The sequence below is a fragment of the Salmo trutta genome, chromosome 2 (genome assembly GCF_901001165.1).
Source record: "Salmo trutta chromosome 2, fSalTru1.1, whole genome shotgun sequence".
Classification (NCBI taxonomy): Eukaryota; Metazoa; Chordata; class Actinopteri; order Salmoniformes; family Salmonidae; genus Salmo; species Salmo trutta.
Genome location: NC_042958.1, coordinates 56,445,439 through 56,470,520, shown reverse-complemented (window position 1 = coordinate 56,470,520; position 25,082 = coordinate 56,445,439). Strand labels below are relative to the sequence as shown.

The window sequence follows — 25,082 nt, the reverse complement described above, 5'->3', positions numbered from 1 at the left end:
CTGTCTGTCTGTCTGTCTGTCTGTCTGTCTGTCTGTCTGTCTGTCTGTTTCTCTCTCTCTCTGGGTGTACAGGCTATGAATAAGCCCCACGATGAGGCTAATCTTCCAAGAGTCCATGGAACATTAAAAATAAAGTAATTTGTGTCCCTCTACAGGTGATGTTGGTGGGAGACTCAGGTGTAGGGAAGACTTGCCTGCTGGTTCGCTTCAAGGACGGAGCTTTCTTGGCCGGTAGCTTCATCTCTACTGTTGGCATTGACTTCAGGGTGAGCACACACACACACACACACACACACACACACACACACACGCACAAAATGGACAGACGGATGAAAGAAAATGTCAAAGATGGTCATTATTTTCTCCAGGCCTTGAAGGTGATTTAAATGGGATCCGTTGATGGTGTAAATAATGGGATCCTGCAGTCTAACTTAGGAGGGTTTGAGCGCAACTAGAGATAAACATTTGAAAATAGTGCATTCAGAAAGTATTCAGACCTCTTCACTTTTCATTCTAAAATGTATCACATTGTTTTTCCCCCCCCTCATCAATCTAGACACAATACCCCATAATGACAAAGCAAAATACCCCCGAAATGGCACATTTACCTAAGTATTCAGACCCTTTAGTCAGTACTTTGTTGAAGCACCTTTGGCAGCGATTAAAGTCTCGAGTCTTCTTGGGTATGACGTTAGCTTGGCACACCTTTATTTGGGGAGTTTCTCCCATTCTTCTCTGCAGATCCTCTCAAGCTCTGTCAGTTTGGATGATCAGTTTGGCCAGGCAGCCAGCTCTAGGAAGAGACTTGGTGGTTCCAAATTTCTTTAATTTAAGAATGATTAGGTTGGAGTCATTAAAACTCTTTTTTCAACCACTTCACAAATTTCTTGTTAACAAACTATAGTCTTTGCAAGTTGGTTAGGACATCTACTTTGTGCATGACACAAGTATTTTTTCCAACATAATTCAATTCCAGTGGGTCAGACGTTTACATACACTAAGTTTGTGTGTCCAAGCTGCCTTTAAACAGCTTGGAAAATTCCAGAAAATGATGTCAATGCTTTAGAATCTTCTGATAGGCTAATTGACATAATTTGAGTCAATTGGAGGTGTGCCTGTGAATGTATTTCAAGGCCTACCTTTAAGCTCAGTGACTCTTTGCTTGACATCATGGGAAAAATGTAAAGAAATCAGCCAAGACCTCAGAACAAAATTGTAGACCATTGTAGACGCAGCCATCATACCACGCATTCTGGAGACGCATTCTGTCTTCTAGACATGAATGTACTTTGCTGCAAAAAATAGAAATCAATCCTAGAACAACAGCAAAGGACCCTGTGAAGATGCTGGAGGAAACCGGTACAAAAGTATCTATATCCACAGTAAAACGAGTCCTATATCGACATGACCTGAAAGGCAGCTCAGCAAGGAAGAAGCCACTGCTCCAAAACCGCTATACAAAAGCCAGACTACGGTTTACAACTGCACATGGGGACAAAGATCGTACTTTTTGAGAAATGTCCTCTGGTCTGATGAAACAAAAATAGAACTGTTTGGCCATAATGACCATCGTTATGTTTGGAGGAAAAAGGGGGAGGCTTGCAAGCCGAAGAATACCATCCCAACAGTGAAGCACGGGGGTAGCAGCATCATGTTGTGGGGGTGCTTTGCTGCAGGAGGGACTGGTGCAATTCAGAAAATAGATGGCATCATGAGGTAGGAAAATTATGTGGATATATGGAAGCAGCATCTCAAGACATCAGTCAGGAAGTTAAAGATTGGTCGCAAATGGGTCTTCCAAATTGACAATGACCCCAAGCATACTTCCAAAGTTGTGGCAAAATGGCTTAAGGACAACAAAGTCAAGCTATTGGAGTGGCCATCACAAAGCCCTGACCTTAATCCTATAGAAAATGTGTGGGCAGAACTGAAAAAGTGTGTCTGAGCAAGGAGGCCTACAAACCTGACTCAGTTACACCAGCTCTGTCAGCAGGAATGGGCCAAAATTCACCCAACTTATTGTGGGAAGCTTGTGGAAGGCTACCTGAAATGTTTGACGCAAGTTAAACAATTTAAAGGCAATGCTACCAAATACTAATTGAGTGTATGTAAACTTCTGACCCACTGGGAATGTGATGAAAGAAATTAAAGCTGAAATAAATCATTCTCTCTGCTATTGTTCTGACATTTCACATTCTTAAAATAAAGTAGTGATCCTAACTCACCTAATACAAGGAATTTTTACTAGGATTACATGTCAGGAATTGTGAAAAACTGAGTTTAAATGTATTTGGCTAAGGTGTATGTAAACTTCCAACTTCAACTGTATCTGTAAGGTCCTTCAGTCGAACAGTGATTTTCAAACACAGATTCAAACACAAAGACCAGTGAGGTTTTCCAATGCCTCGCGATGATGGGCACCTATTGGTACATGGGTAAAAATAAAAATATAGCAGACATTGAATATCCCTTTGAGCATCGTGTAGTTATTAATTACACTTTGGATGGTGTATCGATACACCCAGTAACTACAAATAAACAGGTGTCCTTCATAACTCAGTTGCTGGAGAGAAAGGAAATCTCGCATGGATTTCACCATGACTTTAAAACATTTGAAGAGTTGAATGGCTGTAATAGGAGAAAACTGAAGATGTATCAACAGCATTGTAGTTACTCCTTAATACTGACTTAAATGACAGAGTGAAAAGAAGGAAGCCTGTACAGAATACAAATATCTCAAAACATGCATCCTGTTTGCAACAAGACACTAAACTAAAACTGCAAAAAATGTGGCAAAGAAATTAACTTTATGTCCTGAATAGAAATCAAATCAAATGTTATTCGTCACATACACATAGTTAGCAGATGCTAATGCAAGTGTAGCGAAATGCTGGTGCTTCTAGATCTGACAGTGCAGTAATATCTAACAAGTAATCTAACAATTCCCCAACAACTACCTAATACGCACAAATCGAAAGGGGTGAATGAGAATATGTACATGTAAGTACATGGATGAGGGATGGCCGAGCGGCATAGGCAAGGTGCAATAGATGGTATAAAATACAGTATATACATGTGATATGAGTAATGTAAGATATGTAAACATTATTAAAGTGGCATTATTAAGAGTGCATTGTATAAAGTGACTTGTAATCCATTTATTCAAGTGGCCAGGGATTGGGTCTCAATGTAGGCAGCAGCTGCTGTTTAGCAGTCTGATAGCCTGTTTTTCTCTCGGTCCCAGCTTTGATGCACCTGTACTGACCTCTCCTTCTGGAGGGTAGCGGTGTGAACTGGCAGTGGCTCGGATGGTTGATGTCCTTGATTATCTTTTTGGCCTTCCTGTGACGTCGGGTGCTGTAGGTGTCATGGAGGGCAGGTAGTTTGCCCCTGGTGATGCATTGTGCAGACCGCACCACCCTCTGGAGAGCCCTGCAGTTGAGGACGGTGCAGTTGCCGTACCAGGCGGTGATACAGCCCGACAGGATGATCTTGACTGTGCATCTGTAAGTTTGTCAGGGTTTTGGGTGACAAGCCAAATTTCTTCAGCCTCCTGAGGTTGAAGAGGCGCTGTTGCACCTTCTTCACCACACTGACTGTGTGAGTGGACCATTTCAGTTTGTCTGTGATGTGTACGCCGAGGAACTTAAATCTTTCCACCTTCTCCACTACTGTCCCTTCGATGTGGATGGGGGGGTGCGCCCTCTGCTGCTTCCTGAAGTCTACGATCATCTCCTTTGTTTTGTTGACGTTGAGTGAGAGGTTGTTTTCCTGACACCACACTCCGAGTGCCCTCACCTCCTTCCTATAGGCTGTCTTGTCATTGTTGGTGATCAAGCCTACTACTGTTGTGTCGTCTGCAAACTTGATGATTGAGTTGGAGGCGTGCATGGCCATGCAGTCGTGGGTGAACAGGAAGTCCTGGAGGGGGCTGAGCATACACCCTTGTGGGGCCCCAGTGTTGAGGGTCAGCGAAGTGGAGATGTTTTTTCCTACCTTCAGCACCTGGGGGTGGCCCGTTGCACAGGGCAAGGTTGAGACCCAGGGCCTCCAGCTTGATGATGAGCTTGGAGGGTACTATGGTGTTGAATGCTGAGCAGTAGTTAATGAACAGCATTCTTTCATAGGTATTTCTTTTGTCCATATGGGATAGGGCAGTGTGATGGTGATTGCATCGTCTGTGGACCTGTTGGGGCGGTATGCAAACTGAAGTGGGTCTAGGGTGACCGGTAAGTTGGAGGTGGTATGATCCTTGACTAGTCTCTCAAAGCACTTCATGATGACAGAAGTGAGTGCTATGGGGCAGTAGTCATTTAGTTCAGTTATATTTGCCTTCTCGGGTACAGGAACAATGGTGGCCATCTTGAAGCATGTGGGGACTGGGACAGACTGGGATTGGGAGCGATTGAATATGTCCGTAAACACACCAGGCAGCTGGTCTGCGCATGCTTTCAGGATGCGGCTAGGGATGCCGTCTGGGCCAGCAGCCTTGCGAGGGTTAACACATTTAAATGTTTTTCTCACGTCAGCCACGGAGAAGGAGGGGGGGGGTTGCAGTCCTTGTTAGTGGGCCGCGATGGTGGCATTGTATTATTCTCAAAGCGGGCAAAGAAGGTGTTTAGTTTGTCTGGAAACGTGACGTCGGTGTCCGTGATGTGGCTGGATTTCTTTTTGTAATCCATGATTTCCTGTAGACCCTGCCACATACGTTTCGTGTCATTGAATGCGACTCCACCTTGTCCCTGTGCTGACATTTCTCTTGTTTGATTGCCTTGCAGAGGGAATAGCTACACTGAGTATATTCAGACATATTTCCAGACCTCTTTCCATGGTTAAATGCGGTGGATCGCGCTTTCAGTTTTGCGTGAATGCCGCCATCCATCCACGGTTTCTGGTCAGGGTAGGTTTTAATAGTCACAGTGGGTACAACATCTCCAATGAACTTCTTTATAAACGCACTCACCGAGACAGCGTATAGGTCGATGTTGTTCTCTGAGGCTGACCGGAAGATATTCCAGTCCGCGTGATTAAACAATCTTGAAGCGTGGCTTCCGATTGGTCGGACCAGCGTTGAATGGTTCTTGTCACGGGTACCTCCGGTTTGAATTTCTGCCTATAGGACGGTAGGAGCAAGATGGAGTCGTGGTCAGATTTGCTGAAGGGAGGGTGAGGGAGGGCCTTGTATGCATTGCGGAAGTTAAAGTAGCAGTGGTCGAGGGTATTGCGCATGCGCGTAGGGCAATCAATATGCTGGAAGAATTTAGGTAGACTTGATCTCAAATTTGCTTTGTTAAAATCCCCAGCTACAATAAATGCAGCCGTAGGATGTATGGTTTCCAGTTTGCATATAGTCCAGTGAAGTTCCTTGATGGCCGTCTTGGTGCCTGCTTGAGGGGGAATGTACACAGCTGTGACGATAACTACCGATAATTCTCTTGGTAGGTAAAGTGGCCGGCACTTGATTGTAAGGAATTCTAGATCGGGTGAGCAGAAGGACTTGAGCTCCTGTATGTTGTTTTAATTACACCATGATTTGTTAATCATAAAGCATACACCCCCGCCCTTTGTTTGGGATAAGTCCAACGCAACACATTACTGAGTACCATGCTTCATATTTTCAAGCATGGTGGTGGTTGCGTCATGTTATGGGCACATGTATGCTTGTCATCGGCAAGGACTAGGGTGTTGTTTCAGGATAAAAATAAACGGAATAGCGCTAAGCACAGGCAAAATCCTATAGGAAAACCTCTGCTTTCCAACAGACACTGGGAGACAAATTCACCATTCAGCAGGACAATAACCTGAAACACAAGGCCAAATATACACTGTGGTTGCTTACCAAGACGACATTGAATGTTCCTGAGTGGCCTAGTTATAGTTTTGACTTAAATCTGCTTGAAAATCTTTGGCAAGACTTGAAAATGGCTGTCTAGCAATGATCAACAACCAACTTAATAAGGTGCAAATAGAGACTTACCCAGAAAGACTAACAGCTGTAATCGCTGCCAACGGTGATTCAAACATGTATTGACTCGGGGTTGTGAATACTTATGTAAATTGGATATTTCTGTATTTCATTTTCAATACATTTGCAAACATTTCAAAAAACATGTTTTCAATTTGTCATTATTGGATATTGTGCGTAGATGGTTGAGGGGAAAAAAATATTTAGTCCATTTTGAATTCAGGCTGTAACACAACAAAATGTGGTATAAATCAAAGGGTATGAATACTTTCTGAAGGCACTATACAGTATACCATATACTAGTGTATTTTTAAATAACCACAATATGAAATACATTTGTACAATTTGAAGCTATATGGAATAAAGTATTTCAGGCACTGGAGATATGGAAAGGATGAGGATGAGAGAAGATGCTATTGTGAGATGGGCAGGATGGGTGTGGAAACGGTGGGAACATGTTGGTCTGAGCAAGTGTGATGTCATTAATGTTAGTTGAAATTTATGTTGTGAAATGTTAAGTTGTCTATTTGTTTTTTTCTACGTATGTTTTTGCATTGTCTGAAAATAAAATTGGACAAAAAACATAACAAAAAAATACACACGGTAGGATTTCCAATACCGTCAATACTGTTAACTGTTTTAGCATGTTTTTTCATACATTTGAATATTGTTCTTTTTAAATAAATACCAGCAGTCAACTTGTTTACTAGGTTCATAGATAAAGCAGATCACATTCTTCATTGTGTTTGTTGCATTATTTTTTTCAATTAAAACTGTTCCCCAGAGGATAATTTAGCTCAGCTGTGCGGAGTTGCCCTCTCAGCTACGCCTTCTGAGCAGATGGCTTCTCTCTCCCAGCCCCCAAACCTCTAGTCCTGTAACTCGCAGCAGCAGCAGTACACCAGTTAATCATTAAAGGAGCTGTGCAGCCAGCGTGGATGCCGGCGTAGCCACAACACCTCCTCCGTGTGTGTTGTGTAGCGTGAGAAGACTGACCAGTGACCACACAGGGACAGGGGTAATTGCAGTGTGGCAGTCTGAGGTGTTGTGTGCACAATTAGACTGAGCCGTTAACCCGTTCCTCTGGGTGGAGAGATGGAGATGGAGACGGGAATAGGATTGAAAACAAATTGCTCACTTTAAAGTTTGTGTTTTACTCTGAACTATAGGCTTCTGCTGAGTCATTGTAGTCTAGGTAGGACCAATCAATAGGAAATCAAACTCCAAGTGATACTGGAGAATCTATTATTTGAACAACTCTCCGAGTGGAGGTGGGAATGGAATTGTTTGATGATAAATGTAGGCTTTTTATTGTGGCCATTACAGTTCCTCAAATAACAGCAAAGACTTCAACATATAGGCTGTTTACAGTATCTACTGAGAACGACAGTGGTTATTGGTAGTTCAAGGTTGTTGTTTATGTTGTGTTTAGCCTTTTTGAACAAAGCCCTATTATTCTGTGCAATAAATGGGTTTAATACATCTTGTTAAAGTGCAGCACATGCATGCAATAAAAACGTCTTCCGAGAAAATATATAGCTGTAATAAACGGGCTGGTCGATGCCGTGTTTGCATGTACATACACACACACACACACACACACACACACACACACACACACACACACACACACACACACACACACACACACACACACACACACACTCCATGAACATACTGTATCTCTGGATGTGTTTTATCACAACCAGCACCACAGTAAAATGAGAGACTCATCATTTCCTCATTCTCAGATTGTCATTAATCTGCTGTCTGTGCTTCATATGAGAGGAGTTATGGTGATTCGAGCACCCTGCAGGTTTATGGTGTCCTTCATGCTCTGCCTGGCTCTGGGCAATTCCATTTCCTTTTTGACCAAGACGCTTAGAGGCATTTGTTTTGAAGTAATGTGTCTTGTTTTGTGATTGTGCAGGTGTGCAAATGCACCCAGACAAATATAAATGTACAAAACAAACATTAACCAGAAACACACACAGGCAAACAAAACATGGTATTCTACACACACACACACACACACACACACACACACACACACACACACACACACAGGATACAAAGAACACATACTGAGCATAGACCTACAGTCTTTTTAAAAGGGTCCATCATGTCCTTGTCAGTAGCCTACAGAGCTTGACCCTAGAGAGCACAGTCTTTTATGCTGCATGGCTACACAATTAGTTTGTGTTCAATGGTCTATATAAAGGCACACACACACTCATATACACCGGCACACCCTTACCCTAACCCCAAAACCTTATCCCTAAAGCTAAATCTAGCTCCTAACTCTAAAACTAACCCTAACCCTAGAAATAGCATTTGACGCTGTGGGGTCTAACAAAATGTCCCAAGCTGGTCAAATTCTGGTCTCCACAAGTATAGTTAATCACATCCTCACTTCCGTAACTCCTTCCTTAGCCCAAGAGGCTCTGTCACACACTATTGATCTGCTGCCGCGGTGCTCCAGGAGCCAAACCAATGGAGCAGACAACCAATAGGCTACTTTATGGACTCAGTCACTGGAACGGACAGTACCAGTTAAAAGTTTGCACACACCTGCACATTCCAGGGTTTTTCTTTATTTTTACTATTTTATATATTGTAGAAATAATAGTGAAGACATCACAACTATGAAATAACACATATGGAATCATGTAGTAACCATAAAAGTGTGAAACAAATCAAAAAATAATTTATATTTGAGATTCTTCAAAGTAGCCATCTTTTGCCTTGATGACAGCTTTGCACACTCTTGGCATTCTCTCAACCAGCTTCATGAGGCACAGTAGTCACCTGGAATGCATTTCAATTAACAGGTGTGCCTTGTTAAAAGATTCTTTGTGGAATTTCTTTCCTTCTTAATGCATTTGAGCCAATCAGTTGTGTGTAGGGGTGGTATAAAGAATATAGCCCTATTTGGTAAAAGACAAAGTCCATACTATGGCAAGAACAGCTCAAATAAGCAAAGAGAAACAACAGTTCATCATTACTCTAACACACAAAGGTCAGTCAATGCGGAACATTTCAAGAACTTGAACGTTTCTTCAAGTGCAATCGCAAAAACCATCAAGCACTATGATGAAACTGGCTCTCATGAGGACCGCCACTGGAAAGGAAGACCCAGAGTTACCTCTGCTGCAGAGGACAAGTTCATTAGAGTTAACTGCATCTCAGATTGTAGCCCAAATAAATGCTTCACAGAGTTCAAGTAACAGACACATCGTCGTTGTGAGATGCAGAGTAGGTGAACGGATGATCTCCGCATGTGTGGTTCCCACCGTGAAGCATGGAGGAGGAGGTGTGATGGTTTGGGGCTGCTTTGCTGGTGACACTGTCAGTGATTTATTTAGAACTCAAGGTACACTTATCCAGCATTGCTACCACAGCATTCTGCAGCGATACACCATCCGATCTGGTTAGCGCTTAGTGGGACTAATTTGTTTTTCAACAGGACAATGACCCAACACAGCTCCAGACTGTGTAAGGGCTATTTGACCAATAAGGAGAGTGATGGAGTGCTGCATCAGATGACCTGGCCTCCACAATCACCCGACCTCAACACAATTGAGATGCTTTGGGATGAGTTGGAGTGAAGGAAAAGCAGCCAACAAGTGCTCAGTATATGTGGGAACTCCTTCAAGACTGTTGGAAAAGCATTCCAGGTGAAGCTGGTTGAGGGAATGCCTAGAGTTTGCAAAGCTGTCATCAAGGCAAAGGGTGGCTACTTTGAAGAATCTAAAATCTAAAATATATTTTGATTTAAAACTTTTTTGATTACTACATGATTCCACATGTGTTATTTCATAGTTCATAGTTCACTATTGTCCTACAATGTAGAAAATAGTAAAAATAAAGAAAAACCCTTGAATGAGAAGGTGTGTCCAAACCTTTGACTGAGCTGTATCTTTCCTCTGCAACATGTTCTCTCCCGTGTGTGTGTGTGTGTCGGTATGTATCGGTTTGTGTATGACCATATTTCACTGCATTCTATTCATATAACATATACTGCATACATGGAGAATGTCGTATCTGTTTAGATTACAGTATGATCTAATGTGGTCTCTGTGCTCTATGTGAAGGCTCTACTGGAGACAGCTCAGGGCCCTCGGAGCTGCTGCTTTCAAGGGAAGATTACTTTATACACTGTGGCTGACAGCGTGACATTATCATCATTACCATCTTCATCAGCATTACCGTCATCGTTGTTGTCATTGTTGTCGTTGTCATCAACATCATCATCCATCTTGATTTTCCTCCTCTACTTCTTCACCATCACGTTGTTGTCCTTGTCGCCCTGGTTTGTGCTCATGCTGCTCGGACGGGCCGAGCTGCAGGGCTTATAGTCAGCCTTGTCATTAATAGATCTCTGCTATGGCAGTTACTGTCTGTCTGTCTGGGAGGAGGTCTGAGTTGTCTCGATGTGTAGACGGACTGTTCCTTCTGCAGACACATTGTTCTGTAGCCTGGTCCCGGATCTGTGTGTGTTGTCTTGCCAACTTATTTGTATTTTTGTCTGGAAACAGGCTGTTCTGTGGAGACTTTAGAAAAGGAGAGAGAGAGAGCTGTAAGCAATACAAATGCAGACATATACACTATATGGCCAAAAGTATGTGGACACCTTCTTGACAAACATCTCATTCCAAAATCATGGTCATTATTGTCGACTTGATCCCCCCTTTGCTGATATACCAGCCTTCAATATTCTGGGTAGGCTTTCCTCTATGGAAGTTGCAGGGACTTGCTTCCATTCAGCCACAAGAGCATTAGTGATTAGCGATTAGGCCTGGCTCGCAGTCGGCGTTCCAGTTCATTCCAAAGGTGTTCGATGGGGTTGAGGTCAGGACTCTCTGCAGGCCATTCAAATTCTTTCACACCGATCTCAATAATCCATTTCTGTATGGTCCTCGCTTTGTGCAATGGGGCATTGTCATGCTGAAATAGGAAAGGGCCTTCCCAAATTGTTGCCACAAAGTTGGAAGCACAGGATCATCTAGAATGTCATTTTATGCTGTAGCGTTAAGATTTTCCTTCACTGGAACTAAGGGGCCTAGCCCGAACCATGAAAAACAGCCCCAGACCATTGTTCCTCCTCCACCAAACTTATCAGTTGTCTCTATGCATTCGGGCAGGTAGCGTTCTCCTGGCATCCACCAAACCCAGATTTGTCCGTTGGACTGTCAGATGGTGAAGCGTGATTCATCACTCCAGAGAACGTGTTTACACTGCTCCAGAGTCCAATGGCGGCAAGCTTTACACCACTCCAGCCGACGCTTGGCATTGCGCATGGGGATCTTAGGCTTGTGTGCAGCTGCTCGGCCATGGAAACCCATTTCATGAAGCTCCCGGCGAACAGTTATTGTGCTGACGTTGCTTCCAGAGGCAGTTTGGATATTGCTGGTGAGTGTTGCAAACCAAGGACAGACGATTTTTACACGCTACGTGTTTCAGCACTCGGCTGTCCTGTTCTGTGATCTTGTGTGGCCTACCACTTCGCGATTGAGCCGTTGTTGCTGCTAGACAATTCCACTTCACAATAACAGCCCTTGCAGTTCACCGGGGCAGCTATAGCAGGGCAGAAATTTGACAAACTGACTTATTGCTTGCTGGAAAGGTGGCATCCTATGACGGTGCCATGTTGAAAGTCACTGACCTCTTCAGTAAGGCCATTCTACTGCCCGTGTTTGTCTATGGAGATTGCATGGCTGTGTGCTCGATGTTATACACCTGTCAGCAACGGGTGTGGCAGAAATAGTGTAATCTACTAATTTGAAGGGGTGTCCACATACTTCGATTAGACTTGATTTATGCAGTCTCAAACAAATGCTACTCACTTTCTACGCACTGAGGGATTGTAAATGTTCATTTCACATGAAGGGGAGCTTTGGAGATGTGAGGAAAACACACTCCCTTATCACGACAGGGAAAACACTAGAACATGCTGAAAATTGAGGCCAAGCTTTCGCTGTGGTTGCGTAAGCATTCATTACTATTCGACTTTCCATCTTTCCATATTAGTTATTCTTCTGATCTGTTCTGCTCCTATTTTTGGTGTATGCAAATGTATTCCTTTATATAATTCACTTATTGTTACATGTAATGGACAGGCAATGAGGTTCTATTGGACTAAAGGTCTGGCCTGAGAGGGGTGACTCTGGGGGTTGTGATTGCACACACACACACATACACACACACACGCACACACACACTCAGAGCGATGGCCCTCCCCCACCATGTTTAGCCCTCCTTTAGAACCCCACTATCGTCCTGGTTATGTGATTCCTCGAGCTCTCCTGGAGCGGCAGAGACTGTTATGGCCGCATTACCTTGACAACGGTCTCTCTGTTAAGTATGCATGTGAGGCGTACTACAACTGGTTGTAGTACTGTTGGCTGGCCAGCCGGCTCTTCTGTGTGTTGAAGTATTGATTGGGATTGTTATCTGCGGTTACACAAGAAACCTGCGGTAGATTTCCTTGTGTTTTTCTTCTATGTTTGTAGCTTATGTCTTAAAATAGAGCAGCTTGTACTCAATTAAAACAAGTGAGCGCTAAAGATCATTAAGTTAATTTCCAATCCAAATCTCTTCAAATACCCGGTAAATACCAGACTAAAAAAGGGCTATCAATCTCTTTTAGGCAGGATGAGCCATCTCAAGGGTAAGAGTTTAGGGGAGCCATCTGGATGAGAAGCCTGGCGTTAAGCTCAGATCTGTGGGGTTGAGGTGGGTTGCCCCTCCATGGACTCCAGGACGGCTCCAGACTGGGACTCTGTGGGGTGGTTAGCATTCAGGGTGGCACAGCAGTAAGACATTGCCACCTGGCAAATGCTCTGTTCAATGGAATGCCTTCAAACAGCACGTCAGGTCACAAACCACATCCTGCCATCAGGCAGGTGACGTGTCTCTGGGAGTACACCGTCTCTGGGGGAGGATGGTTGAACCGGAGGAGGAAGGACATGCTTAAGAAGTTACTTTACCCATTTTGTTGCCAAAGCTTGTGTTTATCAAAGTTTATCATTTTATTTTTGTTGTGAAAGCATGTTTCTGCCTCTCTGAGATGTGATGCATTTGGAATCTAATACTCAGGTCATTTTTTTACAGAGCTTAGCTATGCCAGGAATTGTCCGTCATGCTGTGAATTAAGACTATTTTACATATTTGTCGCCACCGCCTTTGTTTTGCAATACTTTAATTCAGTTCCACTTCCAGGTACTATACTTGTCATAATTGGTGTCAGCAAGGCCAGTCAGTGAGTCACAGGGATCAGCCCAGAGTCTGGCTTTAGGAGACATTACAGTTAAGAGTGTGTCAAATCCTCTCTTTGAAGAGGGGTACCCAGCGTGACAACGTGACTCAAACACATCCTGGCAGAGTCTGGCATAGATACCAGGGAGACATGGCATTTCTATACCCCTATTGTGCTGCCTTAGTCACACAGTGTGTGTGTGTGTCTGTGTGTATGTGTCCCTGTTGTTGTGTGTGTGCCACCTCCTGCCCCCTGTGCCCATGTGTCATTAATTCAACGGTCCTTGCCACATGAGGAGGACGCTGTTGTGTTTGGGCGCCCGTGGGTTGCCATCTGTGCTGACAACAACAACACCCGCTGAGCCTGTCTGTTTGTCTCACCCCAGTTACACAGATACACACACACACACAACACTCCCCTCTGATCTGACAGGACACTTTGTTTTATGAATCATCACCCCCCCATCTCCCATCTCCCATCTCCCGTCTCTGTTTGTAGAGTCAGGTGAGTGCGCTGTCCTGGGTGGATGGTATGCTGAGCCTGAACACTGTATGACTATGAGACTTCCTTAGGCCGTTATTACTTCTGAGGACGGCTGAGGGGCAGGAACCTGAGAGAGAGGAGGACTGGCTGCCTCAGACAGGTGTGAGAACTGCATGGACTGCAAGTAGACAGTGAGATTGATTTCAACTGCTGAGGACAGTGCTAGAGGGAATCTGCAGGGGAAGCTTTCATCGGACCTTATGTATGTGACAAGCCTCCCACTATACCTCCAGCTCTCTCTGCCCCATTCAATTACCCCACACTGTACCCCTTAGCTAAGGTCCTTCCAATACCCCACACTGTACCCCTTAGCTAAGGTCCTTCCAGTACCCCACACTGTACCCCTTAGCTAAGGTCCTTCCAGTACCCCACACTGTACCCCTTAGCTAAGGTCCTTCCAGTACCCCACACTGTACCCCTTAGCTAAGGTCCTTCCAGTACCCCACACTGTACCCCTTAGCTAAGGTCCTTGCATTTTCTGGCTTCTCATCAGACTCGTTTGTGCTTTGCACTGTTACTATAGAACACCGTTCCCCCACCCACCCACACACAGAGCCCAAACTCAATAAGACTGAATAGACGTCAACCTCCAGACTCCATTCAGATTCAATCAGAAGAGGAAATTGAATCAGACCAGAGCACAGAGTACATACATGGAGGCGTGTTGGGGGTCTTTGGTGGGTTCAAGGCCAGATGGGAGAGATGATACGAGGTTAGACTCAGGCTAGAACACAGGCGGCCTCGATGGTGTTTGGATACTGGACCATTTTGTTCTAGGTCCGAGTGTTCTGGTCTGAAATGAATGTTCATCTGAATGCGGCTAGGTCCATAATGACGAGGACAGACGCTGAGAGAAAATGGAAATGTAAAAAGGGTTCATCCAGTCCAGGTTGCCGTGGTTTGTGATGATTAGTTGATATCATTATTATGTGATCGTGGATGATTAATCATTCCTGGGAGGAGCGCAGAGAGAGAGGGTCACTGCATCATTTCCTCTGTGAGAGGGGCAGGCACTATGCACAGGCTCGTTAATTGATCGCCTAACCAATCTAACCTGCCAGCTTTGCCCCGATTTAAATAGATTAGTGTCACTGATCTACTACTGTAATCTGAATTGATTTGATAAATTATTTCCTATATTTGATTTACTGTGGATATGGATTGATATGTAATAAACATGATCGGATGTGCGGCAAGACACATTCTCTTGGGGGAAGGAAGTTAACCATACATGTTTAAGTACCATATTTAATTAAATCGTTTTCCCTTCTTAGTCTACAATTATCTGTTGTAACTAAGTACTGATGTTCTACCTTTTGACCTGTTTAACTGCCAGTATCAAATGTCTGCCAGCGTTGACTCTTATAGTTAAAGTTTGACGCCAGACTGAGCCGAGGGCACACTGATAATGTCTCTGTGAAACTGTGTGATTCTGTAGCAGCTGATGCTGTGACTTCCTACAAGCCTCTTGGGCAGGTGTTTACAGAACATTCAGTGCTGTGTGATTAATATATAAGGGCCTTCTGAGAGAAGGCCTGTTAGATATTTTCTCTGCTTCTGTTCTGGTGGGGTCTCCCTGTTGCAACTTGTAATTAACCGGATCGATGGATTTTATCAACGACTGCTCTCCTTTTGGTTCACCTGGAAATTCCCATTACAACTACAGCACACGTAAGGTTCACACACACACACACACACACACACACACACACACACACACACACACACACACACACACACACACACACACACACACACACACACACACACACACAGCCATTCTGTCTCAGACTATAGTAATACTATGGTAAATGTCACATCAATCTCTGTTAGTGGTAATTGACACCAAAATCCAGCAAGCTGAATAACCTATATGGCCTGAAGAGACTTCAGAACAGATGAGTCTCTGTGTTTCCTCATCTGGAACTATAAGCAGCTTGGATGGAGCGGTCTCTAGGTGTTACTGTAACTGCAGTGATGGCTGTTTCATTAACTTTAGATTGCTGTGCTAACACTGAATAATTTGCCTCTCCTCTACTTGCTGAGATGGAGTTAGATGAATCTGGATGATAGACTAGAAAGTCATTCAAATGGTTCATCTGGAAACAAACCACCATTTTTTTACGTTTCAAAATTCCGATGCCTTTTTCTCTCTCCCTTCAATATTTTTATTCTCCCCCATCATGCTCACCTTTTATTTTAAGTGGACTTCATGTATACAAGTGGTCTCAATTACATAAAATTATATTTGGCAAGAGAGACCGATTCTTTCAATCTCTTGCATTTTCATGATGGTCCAAAGGGACAGTGACCTTTTTGGGTGATAAACCCCCAAAGGTCATATAATCAGAGACCCAGTGACCTCTAACATCACCATGGTGACCCCAGCACACACCCACTGACCTCTGACCGCCGACAGAGATGGTCGCCTCGCTTCGAGTCCTTAGGAAACTATACAGTATTTTGTTTTTTTTATGTGTTATTTCTTACATTGTTAGCCCAGGAAATCTTAAGTGTTATTACATACAGCCGGGAAGAACTATTGGATATAAGAGTGATGTCAACTTACCAACATTACGACCAGGAATATGACTTTTCCGAAGTGGATACTTTGTTCGGACCATCACCCAGGACATTGGATCTAATCCCAGAGGCTGACCCAAAACATCATCACCGCAGAAGAGGTTGACGGAGCTGCTTCCTGGTCAGGCTTCGAAGGCGTACACACCGCCCACCGCTTCCAAGTATACTACTTGCCAATATCCAGTCTCCAGACAACAAGGTGGACGAAATTAGGGCAAGGGTTGCCTTACAGAGAGACATCAGAGATTGTAACATTCTCTGTTCATAGAAACATAGGTCTCTCGGGATATGTTGTCAGAGTCGGTACAGCCACCAGGTTTCTTCATGCGTCGCACCGACAGAAATAAACACCTCTCTGGGAAGAAGAAGGCCGGGGGTGTATGCTTCATGATTAACGACTCATGGTGTAACATAACAACATACAGGAACTCAAGTCCTTCTGTTCACCTAACCTAGAATTCCTTAAAATCAAATGCCGACCATATTATCTCCCAAGGGAATTTTTGTCAGTTATCGTCACAGCTGTGTATATACCCCCTCAAGCAGATACCACGACGGCCCTCAAGGAACTTCACTGGACTCTATGTTAACTGGAAACCATTTATCCTGAGGCTGCATTTATTGTAGCTGGGGATTTTAACAATGCAAATTTGAGATCAAGGCCACCTAAATTCTATCAGCAAATTGATTGCAGCACTCGCGTGGGCAATACACTGGCCCACTGCTACTCTAACTTCCGCGATGCATACAAGGCCCTCCCTCACCCTCCCTTCGGCAAATCCGACCATGACTCCATCTTGCTCCTACCGTCCTATAGGCAGAAACTCAAACCGGATGTACCCGTGACTGGAACCATTCAACGCTGGCATGACCAATCGGAATCCACGCTTCAAGATTGTTTTGATCAGGAGGTCTGGGAAATGTTCCGGGCAGCCTCAGAGAATAACATCGATCTATACACTGACTCGGTAAATGAGTTTAGAAGGAAGTGCAATGGAGATGCTGTACCCACTGTGACTATTAAAACCTACCCTAACTAAAAACCATCGATGGATGGCGGCATTTGCGCAAAACTGAAAGCGCGAACCACCGCATTTAACCATGGAAAGAGGACTGGGAATATGGCTGAATATAAGCAGTGTAGTTATTCCCTCTGCAAGGCAATCAAAGAAGCGAAATGTCGGTACAGGGACAAGGTGGAGTCGCAATTCAACTGCTCAGACACGAGACGTCTGTGGCAGTGTCTACAGGCAATTACGGACTACAAAATGAAAACCAGCCATGTCACGGACACCAAGATATTGCTTCCAAACAAACTAAACACCTTCTTTGCCTGCTATGAGGATAATACAGTGCCACCGACGCGGCCCGTTAACAAGGACTGAGGCCCCCCTCTCCTTCTCCGTGGCCGACGTGAGTAAGACATTTAAACATGTTATCCCTTGCAAGGCTGCTGGCCCAGACGGCATCCCTAGCCACGTCCTCAGAGCATGCGCAGACCAGCTGGCTGGTGTGTTTACGGACATATTCAATCGCTCCTATCCCAGTCTGCTGTCCCCACATGCTTCAAGATGGCCACCATTGTTCCTGTACGCAAGAATGCAAAGATAACTGAACTAAATGACTATCGCCCCGTAGCACTCAATTCTGTCATCATGAAGTGCTATGAGAGACTAGTCAAGGATCATACAGTGAGGGGAAAAAAGTATTTGATCCCCTGCTGATTTTGTACGTTTGCCCACTGACAAAGAAATGATCAGTCTATAATTTTAATGGTAGGTTTATTTTGACAGTGAGAGACAGAATAACAACAACAAAAAATCCTGAAAAATACCTGCCACCCTAGACCCACTTCAGTTCGCATACCGCCCCAACAGGTCCACAGACGATGCAATCGCCATCACACTGCACACTGCCCTATCAGATCTGGACAAGAGGAATACCTATGTAAGAATGCTGTTAATTGACTACAGCTCACCATAGTACCCTCCAAGCTCATCATTAAGCTGGGGGCCCTGGGTCTCAACCACGCCCTGTGCAATTTGGGTCCTGGACTTTCTGACTGGCCGCCTCCAAGTGGTGAAGGTAGGAAACAACATCTCCACTTCGCTGACCCTCAACACTGGGGCCCTACAAGGGTGCATGCTCAGCCCCCTCCTGTACTCCCTGTTTACCCATGACTGCGTGGCCATGCACGCCGCCAACTCAGTCATCAAGTTTGCAGATGACACAACAGTAGTGGGCTTGATTACCAACAACGACGAGACAGCCTACAGGGAGGAGGTGAGGGCACTCAGAGTGTGGTGTCAGGAAAACAACCTCTCACTCAACGTCAACAAAACAAAGGAGATGATCGTGGACTTAAGGAAACAGCAGAGGGAGCACCCCCCTATCCACATCGAAGGGACAGTAGTGGAGAAGGTGGAAAGATTGGCGTACACATCACAGACAAACTTAAATGGTCCACCCTCACAGACAGCGTGGTGAAGAAGGCGCAACAGCACCTCTTCAACCTCAGGAGGCTGAAGAAATTTGGCTTGTCAGCCAAAACCCTGACAAACTTTTACAGATGCACAATTGAGAGCATCCTGTCGGGCTGTACCACCGCCTGGTATGGCAACTGCACCGCCCTCAACTGCAAGGCTCTCCAGAGGGTGGTGCAGTCTGCACAGCGCATCACCGGGGACAAACTACCTGCCCTCCAGGACACCTACTACACCCGATGTCACAGGAAGGCCAAAAAGATCATCAAGGACAACAACCACCCAAGCCACTGCCTGTTTACCCCACTACCATCAAGCTGGGACCGAGAGACTGAAAAACAGCTTCTATCTCAAGTCCATCAGACTGCTAAACAGCAGTCACTAACTCAGAAAGGCTGCTGCCTACATAGACTCACTAGTCACTTTATTAAACAATGCCACTTTAATAATGTTTACATATCTTACATTACTCATCTCATATGTATATACTGTATCTTATACCATCTATTGCATCTTGCCTATGCCGCTCGGCTGTTGCTCATCCATATATTTATATGTACATATTCTCATTCCATCCCTTTAGATTTGTGTGTATCAGGTAGTTGTTGGGGAATTGTTCGATTATTTGTTAGATATTACTGCAGTGTCGGAACTAGACGCACAAGCATTTCGCTACACTTGCATTAACATCTGCTAACCATGTGTATGTGACCAATAACATTTGATTTAATTTGACTTCCTGGTTTTATTATCCTGTGAGATTTGGCATCAGGCCCCTTTCTGAATAGTGCATGAAGCAGGTGAAGAGGAAGACTGAGGGAAAGGGCAAGCTGTTCTGGGGGAGGTGAAGCCCGTGCATTATATATCGGTGGGTGGGCCTGGAGACTGGGGGAGCTATTGATCGGTGTTGGGATACAGTAATGGTATAGTCATGTTTAAAAGGTTTTGTACTGGACAAGGGTTGATTTGGGGTGCCTATTTTCTTGTGATTGTGGGATAGTAATCTTGTAATGGCATGGATACAGGTAGAACATGTTGCATTTTTCATAATGGCCGCACACGACTCCTCCAACCTCATTAAGTTTGCAGACAACACGATGTTGGTAGGCCTGATCACCGACGACAGTGAGACAGCATACAGGGAAGAGGTCAAAGACCTGGCAGTGTGGTGCCAGGACAACAACCTTTACCTAACATGTCAGGTAGAACCCAGATGCAGGCAGTGTCGAAGAAACAAAAGTTTATTTCTAACACAGGGGCAGGCAAATGACAGGTCAAAGGCAGGCAGGGCTCAGTCATCCAGAGAATGCCTTCCAGAACCGGGACATGTTCTACCTGCATCCATCCAGAGCGGCAAGCTGTCTCAAGGTCAGGGCAGGCAGGGGTCAATAATCCAGTGAGGTGGGGCAAGGTATAGAACGTCTGGCAGGCTCAGGGTCAGGGCAGGCAGAAGGGTCAAAACCGGGAAGGACTAGGAAACAGGAGGAAGAAACAGACAGGAGCAGAAGAACAAATGCTGGTAGGTTTCTCGAACAAAAAGAACTGGCAACAGACAAACAGAGAATAAATAAATGGGGAAGATGGGCGACACCTGGAGGGGGGTGGAGACGAGCACAAAGACAGGTGAAACAGATCAGGGTGTGACATTACCTCAATGTCAGAAAGCCAAAGGAGCTGATTATGGACTATAGGAAAAGACGCGCAGAGCAAGCCCCCATCCACATTGACAGGGCTGTAGTGGAGCAGGTCTATAGCTTCAAGTTCCTCGGTGGCCCCTTCACTAAGGAATTATCATGGTCCACACACCAACATAGTTGTGAAGACGGCACGACAAAACCTCTTCCTCCTCAGGAGGCTGAAAAGATTTTGCATGATCGCTCAGATTCTCAAAAAGTTCTATAGCTGCACCATTGAGAGCATCTTTATTGGCTCCATCACCGCTTGATAAGGCAACTGCTTGGCATCTGACTCTAAGGTACTACAGAGGGTAGTGCGTACGGCCCAGTACATCACTGGGGCTGAGCTCCCTCCCATCGAGAACCTAAATATCAGGCGGTGTCAGAGGAAGGCCCTAAAAATGGTCAAAGACTCCAGCCACCTAAGTCATAGACTTTCTGCTACTGGCTCTATGCACACTTACTAGACTTTACCCACACGCTCACACATACTACACTGACACTCCAACACACACACACTACCTATGCTCACACACACAAAACCCACACATGCATATTGATACCACACACACACTTACACAGACAAACTTTCTTACTCTTTCACACTCTTCACATACTGCTGCTACTCTGTTTATTTTATATCCTGATTGCCTTGTCTCTTTTACCCCTAGCTTCATGTACAGTTGAAGTCGGAAGTTTACATGCACTTAGGTTGGAGTCATTAAAACTCGTTTTTCAACCACTCCACAAATTTCTTGTTAACAAACTAGAGTTTTGGCAAGTCGGTTAGGACATCTACTTTGTGCATGACACAAGTCATTTTTCCAACAATTGTTTACAGACAGATTATTTCACTTATAATTCACTGTATCACAATTCCAGTGCGTCAGAAGTTGACTGTGCCTTTAAACAGCTTGGAAAATTCCAGAAAATGATGTCATGGCTTTAGAAGCTTCTGATAGGCTAATTGACATCATTTGAGTCAATTGGAGGTGTACCTGTGGATGTATTTCAAGGCCTACCTTCAAACTCAGTGCCTCTTTGCTTGACATCATGGGAAAATCAAAAGAAATCAGCCAAGACCTCAGAAAAAAATTGTAGACCTCCACAAGTCTGGTTCATCCTTGGGAGCAATTTCCAAACGCCTGAAGCTACCACGTTCATCTGTACAAACAATAGCACGCAAGTATAAACACCATGGGACCACACAGCCGTCATACCGCTCAGGAAGAAGATGCGTTCTGTCTCCTAGAGATGAACGTACTTTGGTGCGAAAAGTGCAAATCAATCCCAGAACAACTGCAAAGGACCTTGTGAAGATGCTGTAGGAAACAGGTACAAAAGTATCTATAGCCACAGTAAAACGAGTCCTATATCGACATAAGGCTGCTCAGCAAGGAAGAAGCCACTGCTCCAAAATCACCATTAAAAAAAGCCAGACTACGGTTTGCAACTGCACATGGGGACAAAGATCATACTTTTTGGAGACATGTCCTCTGGTCTGATGAATCAAAAATAGAACTGTTTGGCCATAATGACCATCGTTATGTTTGGAGGAAAAAGGGGGAGGCTTGCAAGCAAAGAACACCATCCCAACTGTGAAGCACGGGGGTGGCAGCATCATGTTGTGGGGGTGCTTTGCTGCAGGAGGGACTGGTGCACTTCACAAAATAGATGGCATCATGAAGAAGGAAATTTATGTGGATATATGGAAGCAACAATGGCTCTTCCAAATGGACAATGACCCCAAGCATACTTCCAAAGTTGTTCCAAAATGGCATAAGGACAACAAAGTCAAGGTACTGGAGTGGCCATCACAAAGCCCTGACCTCAATCCTATAGGAAATGTGTGGACAGAACTGAAAAAGTGTGTGCGAGCAAGGAGACCTACAAACCTGACTCAGTTACACCAGCTCTGTCAGCAGGAATGGGCCGAAATTCACCCAACTTATTGTGGGAAGCTTGTGGAAGGCTACCTGAAATGTTTGACCCAAGTTAAACAATTTAAAGGCAATGCTTCCAAATACTAATTGAGTGTATGTAAACTTCTGACCCACTGGGAATGTGATGAAAGAAATAAAAGTAAATCATTCTCTCTACTATTATTTTTCTGACATGTCACATTCTTAAAATAAAGTGGTGAACCTAACTGACTTAAGACAGCAATTTTTTACTAGGATTAAATGTCAGGAATTGTGAAAAACTGAGTTTAACCTCATTTAAATGTATTTGGCTAAGGTGTATGCAAATTTCCGACTTCAACTGTACGTACTGAATTACCTCAACTACCTTGTACCCCTGCACATTAACTTGGTTCTGGTACTCCTTGTATATAGCCTCGTTGTTGTTATTTTATTGTTTCTTTCCTTTTTAATTTAGCAAATATGTTTGGGGTTGGGGATGGTCTCGTAAGTACACATTTGACGGTAAAGCCTACAGCTGTTGTATTTTGGCACATGTCACCAATATATTTGATTTGAAAACAATCACAATTGTTACCCAGAAAAATGTGATATTGAGATTAAAATGGCTGCATTGGATCAGACAGCGGTAGGATTGTCAAACATTTGCCAGCCGATAGTACTTAGCACCTCTGAACAGATTGTCGGAAGTCAATCTCTTTTGTGTTCACACAGCAAAGACGTTGGAAGTTGTCAGCCACTCAGCCTTGTTAAAATACTCCAAACCAGAAGGTGGCAGTAGCGTTGCTTGGCAATACATAGCCATGCGTATTTCTTATGGTCTAGATTCCAAGCTATCTGCGCTAATGTTGTGATTTGGTAGAAAGCCCTTTTTGATACTAGCTAGATGACCACAGCTAGATAACTACTTAGCAAGATGACGAAGAGACAATTTAATTCACTCTTCATAATCCATACTGCCAGCCCGTAGCCAAATGTTTAGCTAGATAGCATATTCACTAGCTAGCACAACAATTAGCTAGCTAACTAAGGACACTGCACGAACTCGGCAGCTAACATAGACAGCTGTTTCATGGAAACGAACTAATCCATTGTGATTTAATTATAATGTAATTACTAGCTACAGTAGTTAGCTAGCTTAGAGGAGGTGTTGTGTGCATTACGTCTCTGCACTTAGCTAGCTACCATCCCATAGCTTCATTGCATATGAAGTGTGCCTGGCTCATCCATGGATGTACAGAGAACATTTTTGCACTCTCTGATTGGCTCAAGGTCAACTTGTTGGTGACTGACGAGCATTACGAATCTACAAGTTGAATCGGTAGGTTTGTCGCTATCCGGTCCCGGCACACAGCAGGTACTGCTTTTGTTCTAGCAAGAGAAGGAACGGCCTACCACTGTGATAAGTACCTCTCAGCAGTCTATCGGCAGTGAGATTCTCGGTGCGTTTCATGCTTTAGAGGAAGGAGTGTGCATGTGCCTGTGTTTTGTTTGTGTGTGTGCGTGTATGTGCGTGTGTGAGTGTGCATGTGCTTGCACGTGTGTGTGTTATCTCAAACACAGGTCCATTTCCTCCAGGCTTGTTGGCACAGCACTAAGCTAACATGGCAGCTACCCTCATGTATGTCTGGGTTACACAAGCTGAGGAGAATTAGTAAGAAAACCAAACACCTGCAGAAAGTACTAGGGCCAGGAATTTCTTCTCGCCTCATAAAAAAGTTTTATTGTCACATACCAGATGGGTACTGTAAAATGTGTTGTTTTACAGGGTCCGCCATAGTAGTATGGCGCCCCTGGATCAAATTAGGGTTAAGTCGACATCAACAGATTTTTCACCTTGTGTTTTCTGTTACTGGCCCAACGCTGTAACCGCTAGGCTACCTGCTGCCCTGATTAAACTCCTTGCACAAAATTTTTATGACCTGGGACAGGTATAGATTAAAGTCTCTCCTCTCTCTGTTTCTTGTTCTCTCACAGCTCAGAAACATTACGTGGTAATATAATCAGCCCTGTTTGGCTAGTGGTAATTAAAGTGTTCGTTATTTAATTATGTCTGGCTAATGCCTGCTTGAATGCAATCTAGGTGATTTATGTAAATGGCTGCACCCTATTATAGAGTTTTACAGTGTTGTAGATATAATTAGTGTCAGAACATTAGTTTTAGGTTCACCTCACAGCATGGGGGTTGCTTCCATGGAAACCCTAGAATTGGAAAAGCACCTAAGACCACGGCGGTTTAACTACACCCTCGTGTGTACACTCAATATGGCCAGCCGTCCATACGCCACAGACCCATTGACTTGAATAGGTAAGGATCAATTCACAGGCATCTATAAACACAACAGGTACTCTCATACACACCTGAGGAATGCATAGGCATCCAACTGACAGAAGCGTTTCTAACCGACAGTGCAGTTTCAAAGAATACCTATAAGAATAAGAGAGAACACTAACAAGTAATTAAAGAGGAGCAGTAAAAAATAACAATATATACAGGGGGGTGCCGGCACAGAGTCAATGTTTGGTGGCACCGGTTAGTTGAGGTAGCATGTACATGTAGGTAGAGTCAATTAAAGTGACTATGCATAGATGACAACAGAGAGTGGCAGTGGTGTGGAGACACCACCTGGTATAGAGGTCCTGGATGGCAGG

At 44.3% G+C, this 25,082-nt stretch overlaps 1 protein-coding gene across 1 annotated transcript in view; it reads left to right on the top strand.

The window, feature by feature from the left end:
• The window catches only part of rab26 (RAB26, member RAS oncogene family), a 143,494-nt gene that overhangs the window by 25,701 nt on the left and 92,711 nt on the right, over nucleotides 1–25,082 (top strand). The window contains exon 2 of the mRNA XM_029706397.1: nucleotides 156–266. Within this exon, the coding sequence (XP_029562257.1) occupies nucleotides 156–266 (111 nt within the window). The remainder of the gene's footprint in view (nucleotides 1–155; nucleotides 267–25,082) is intronic.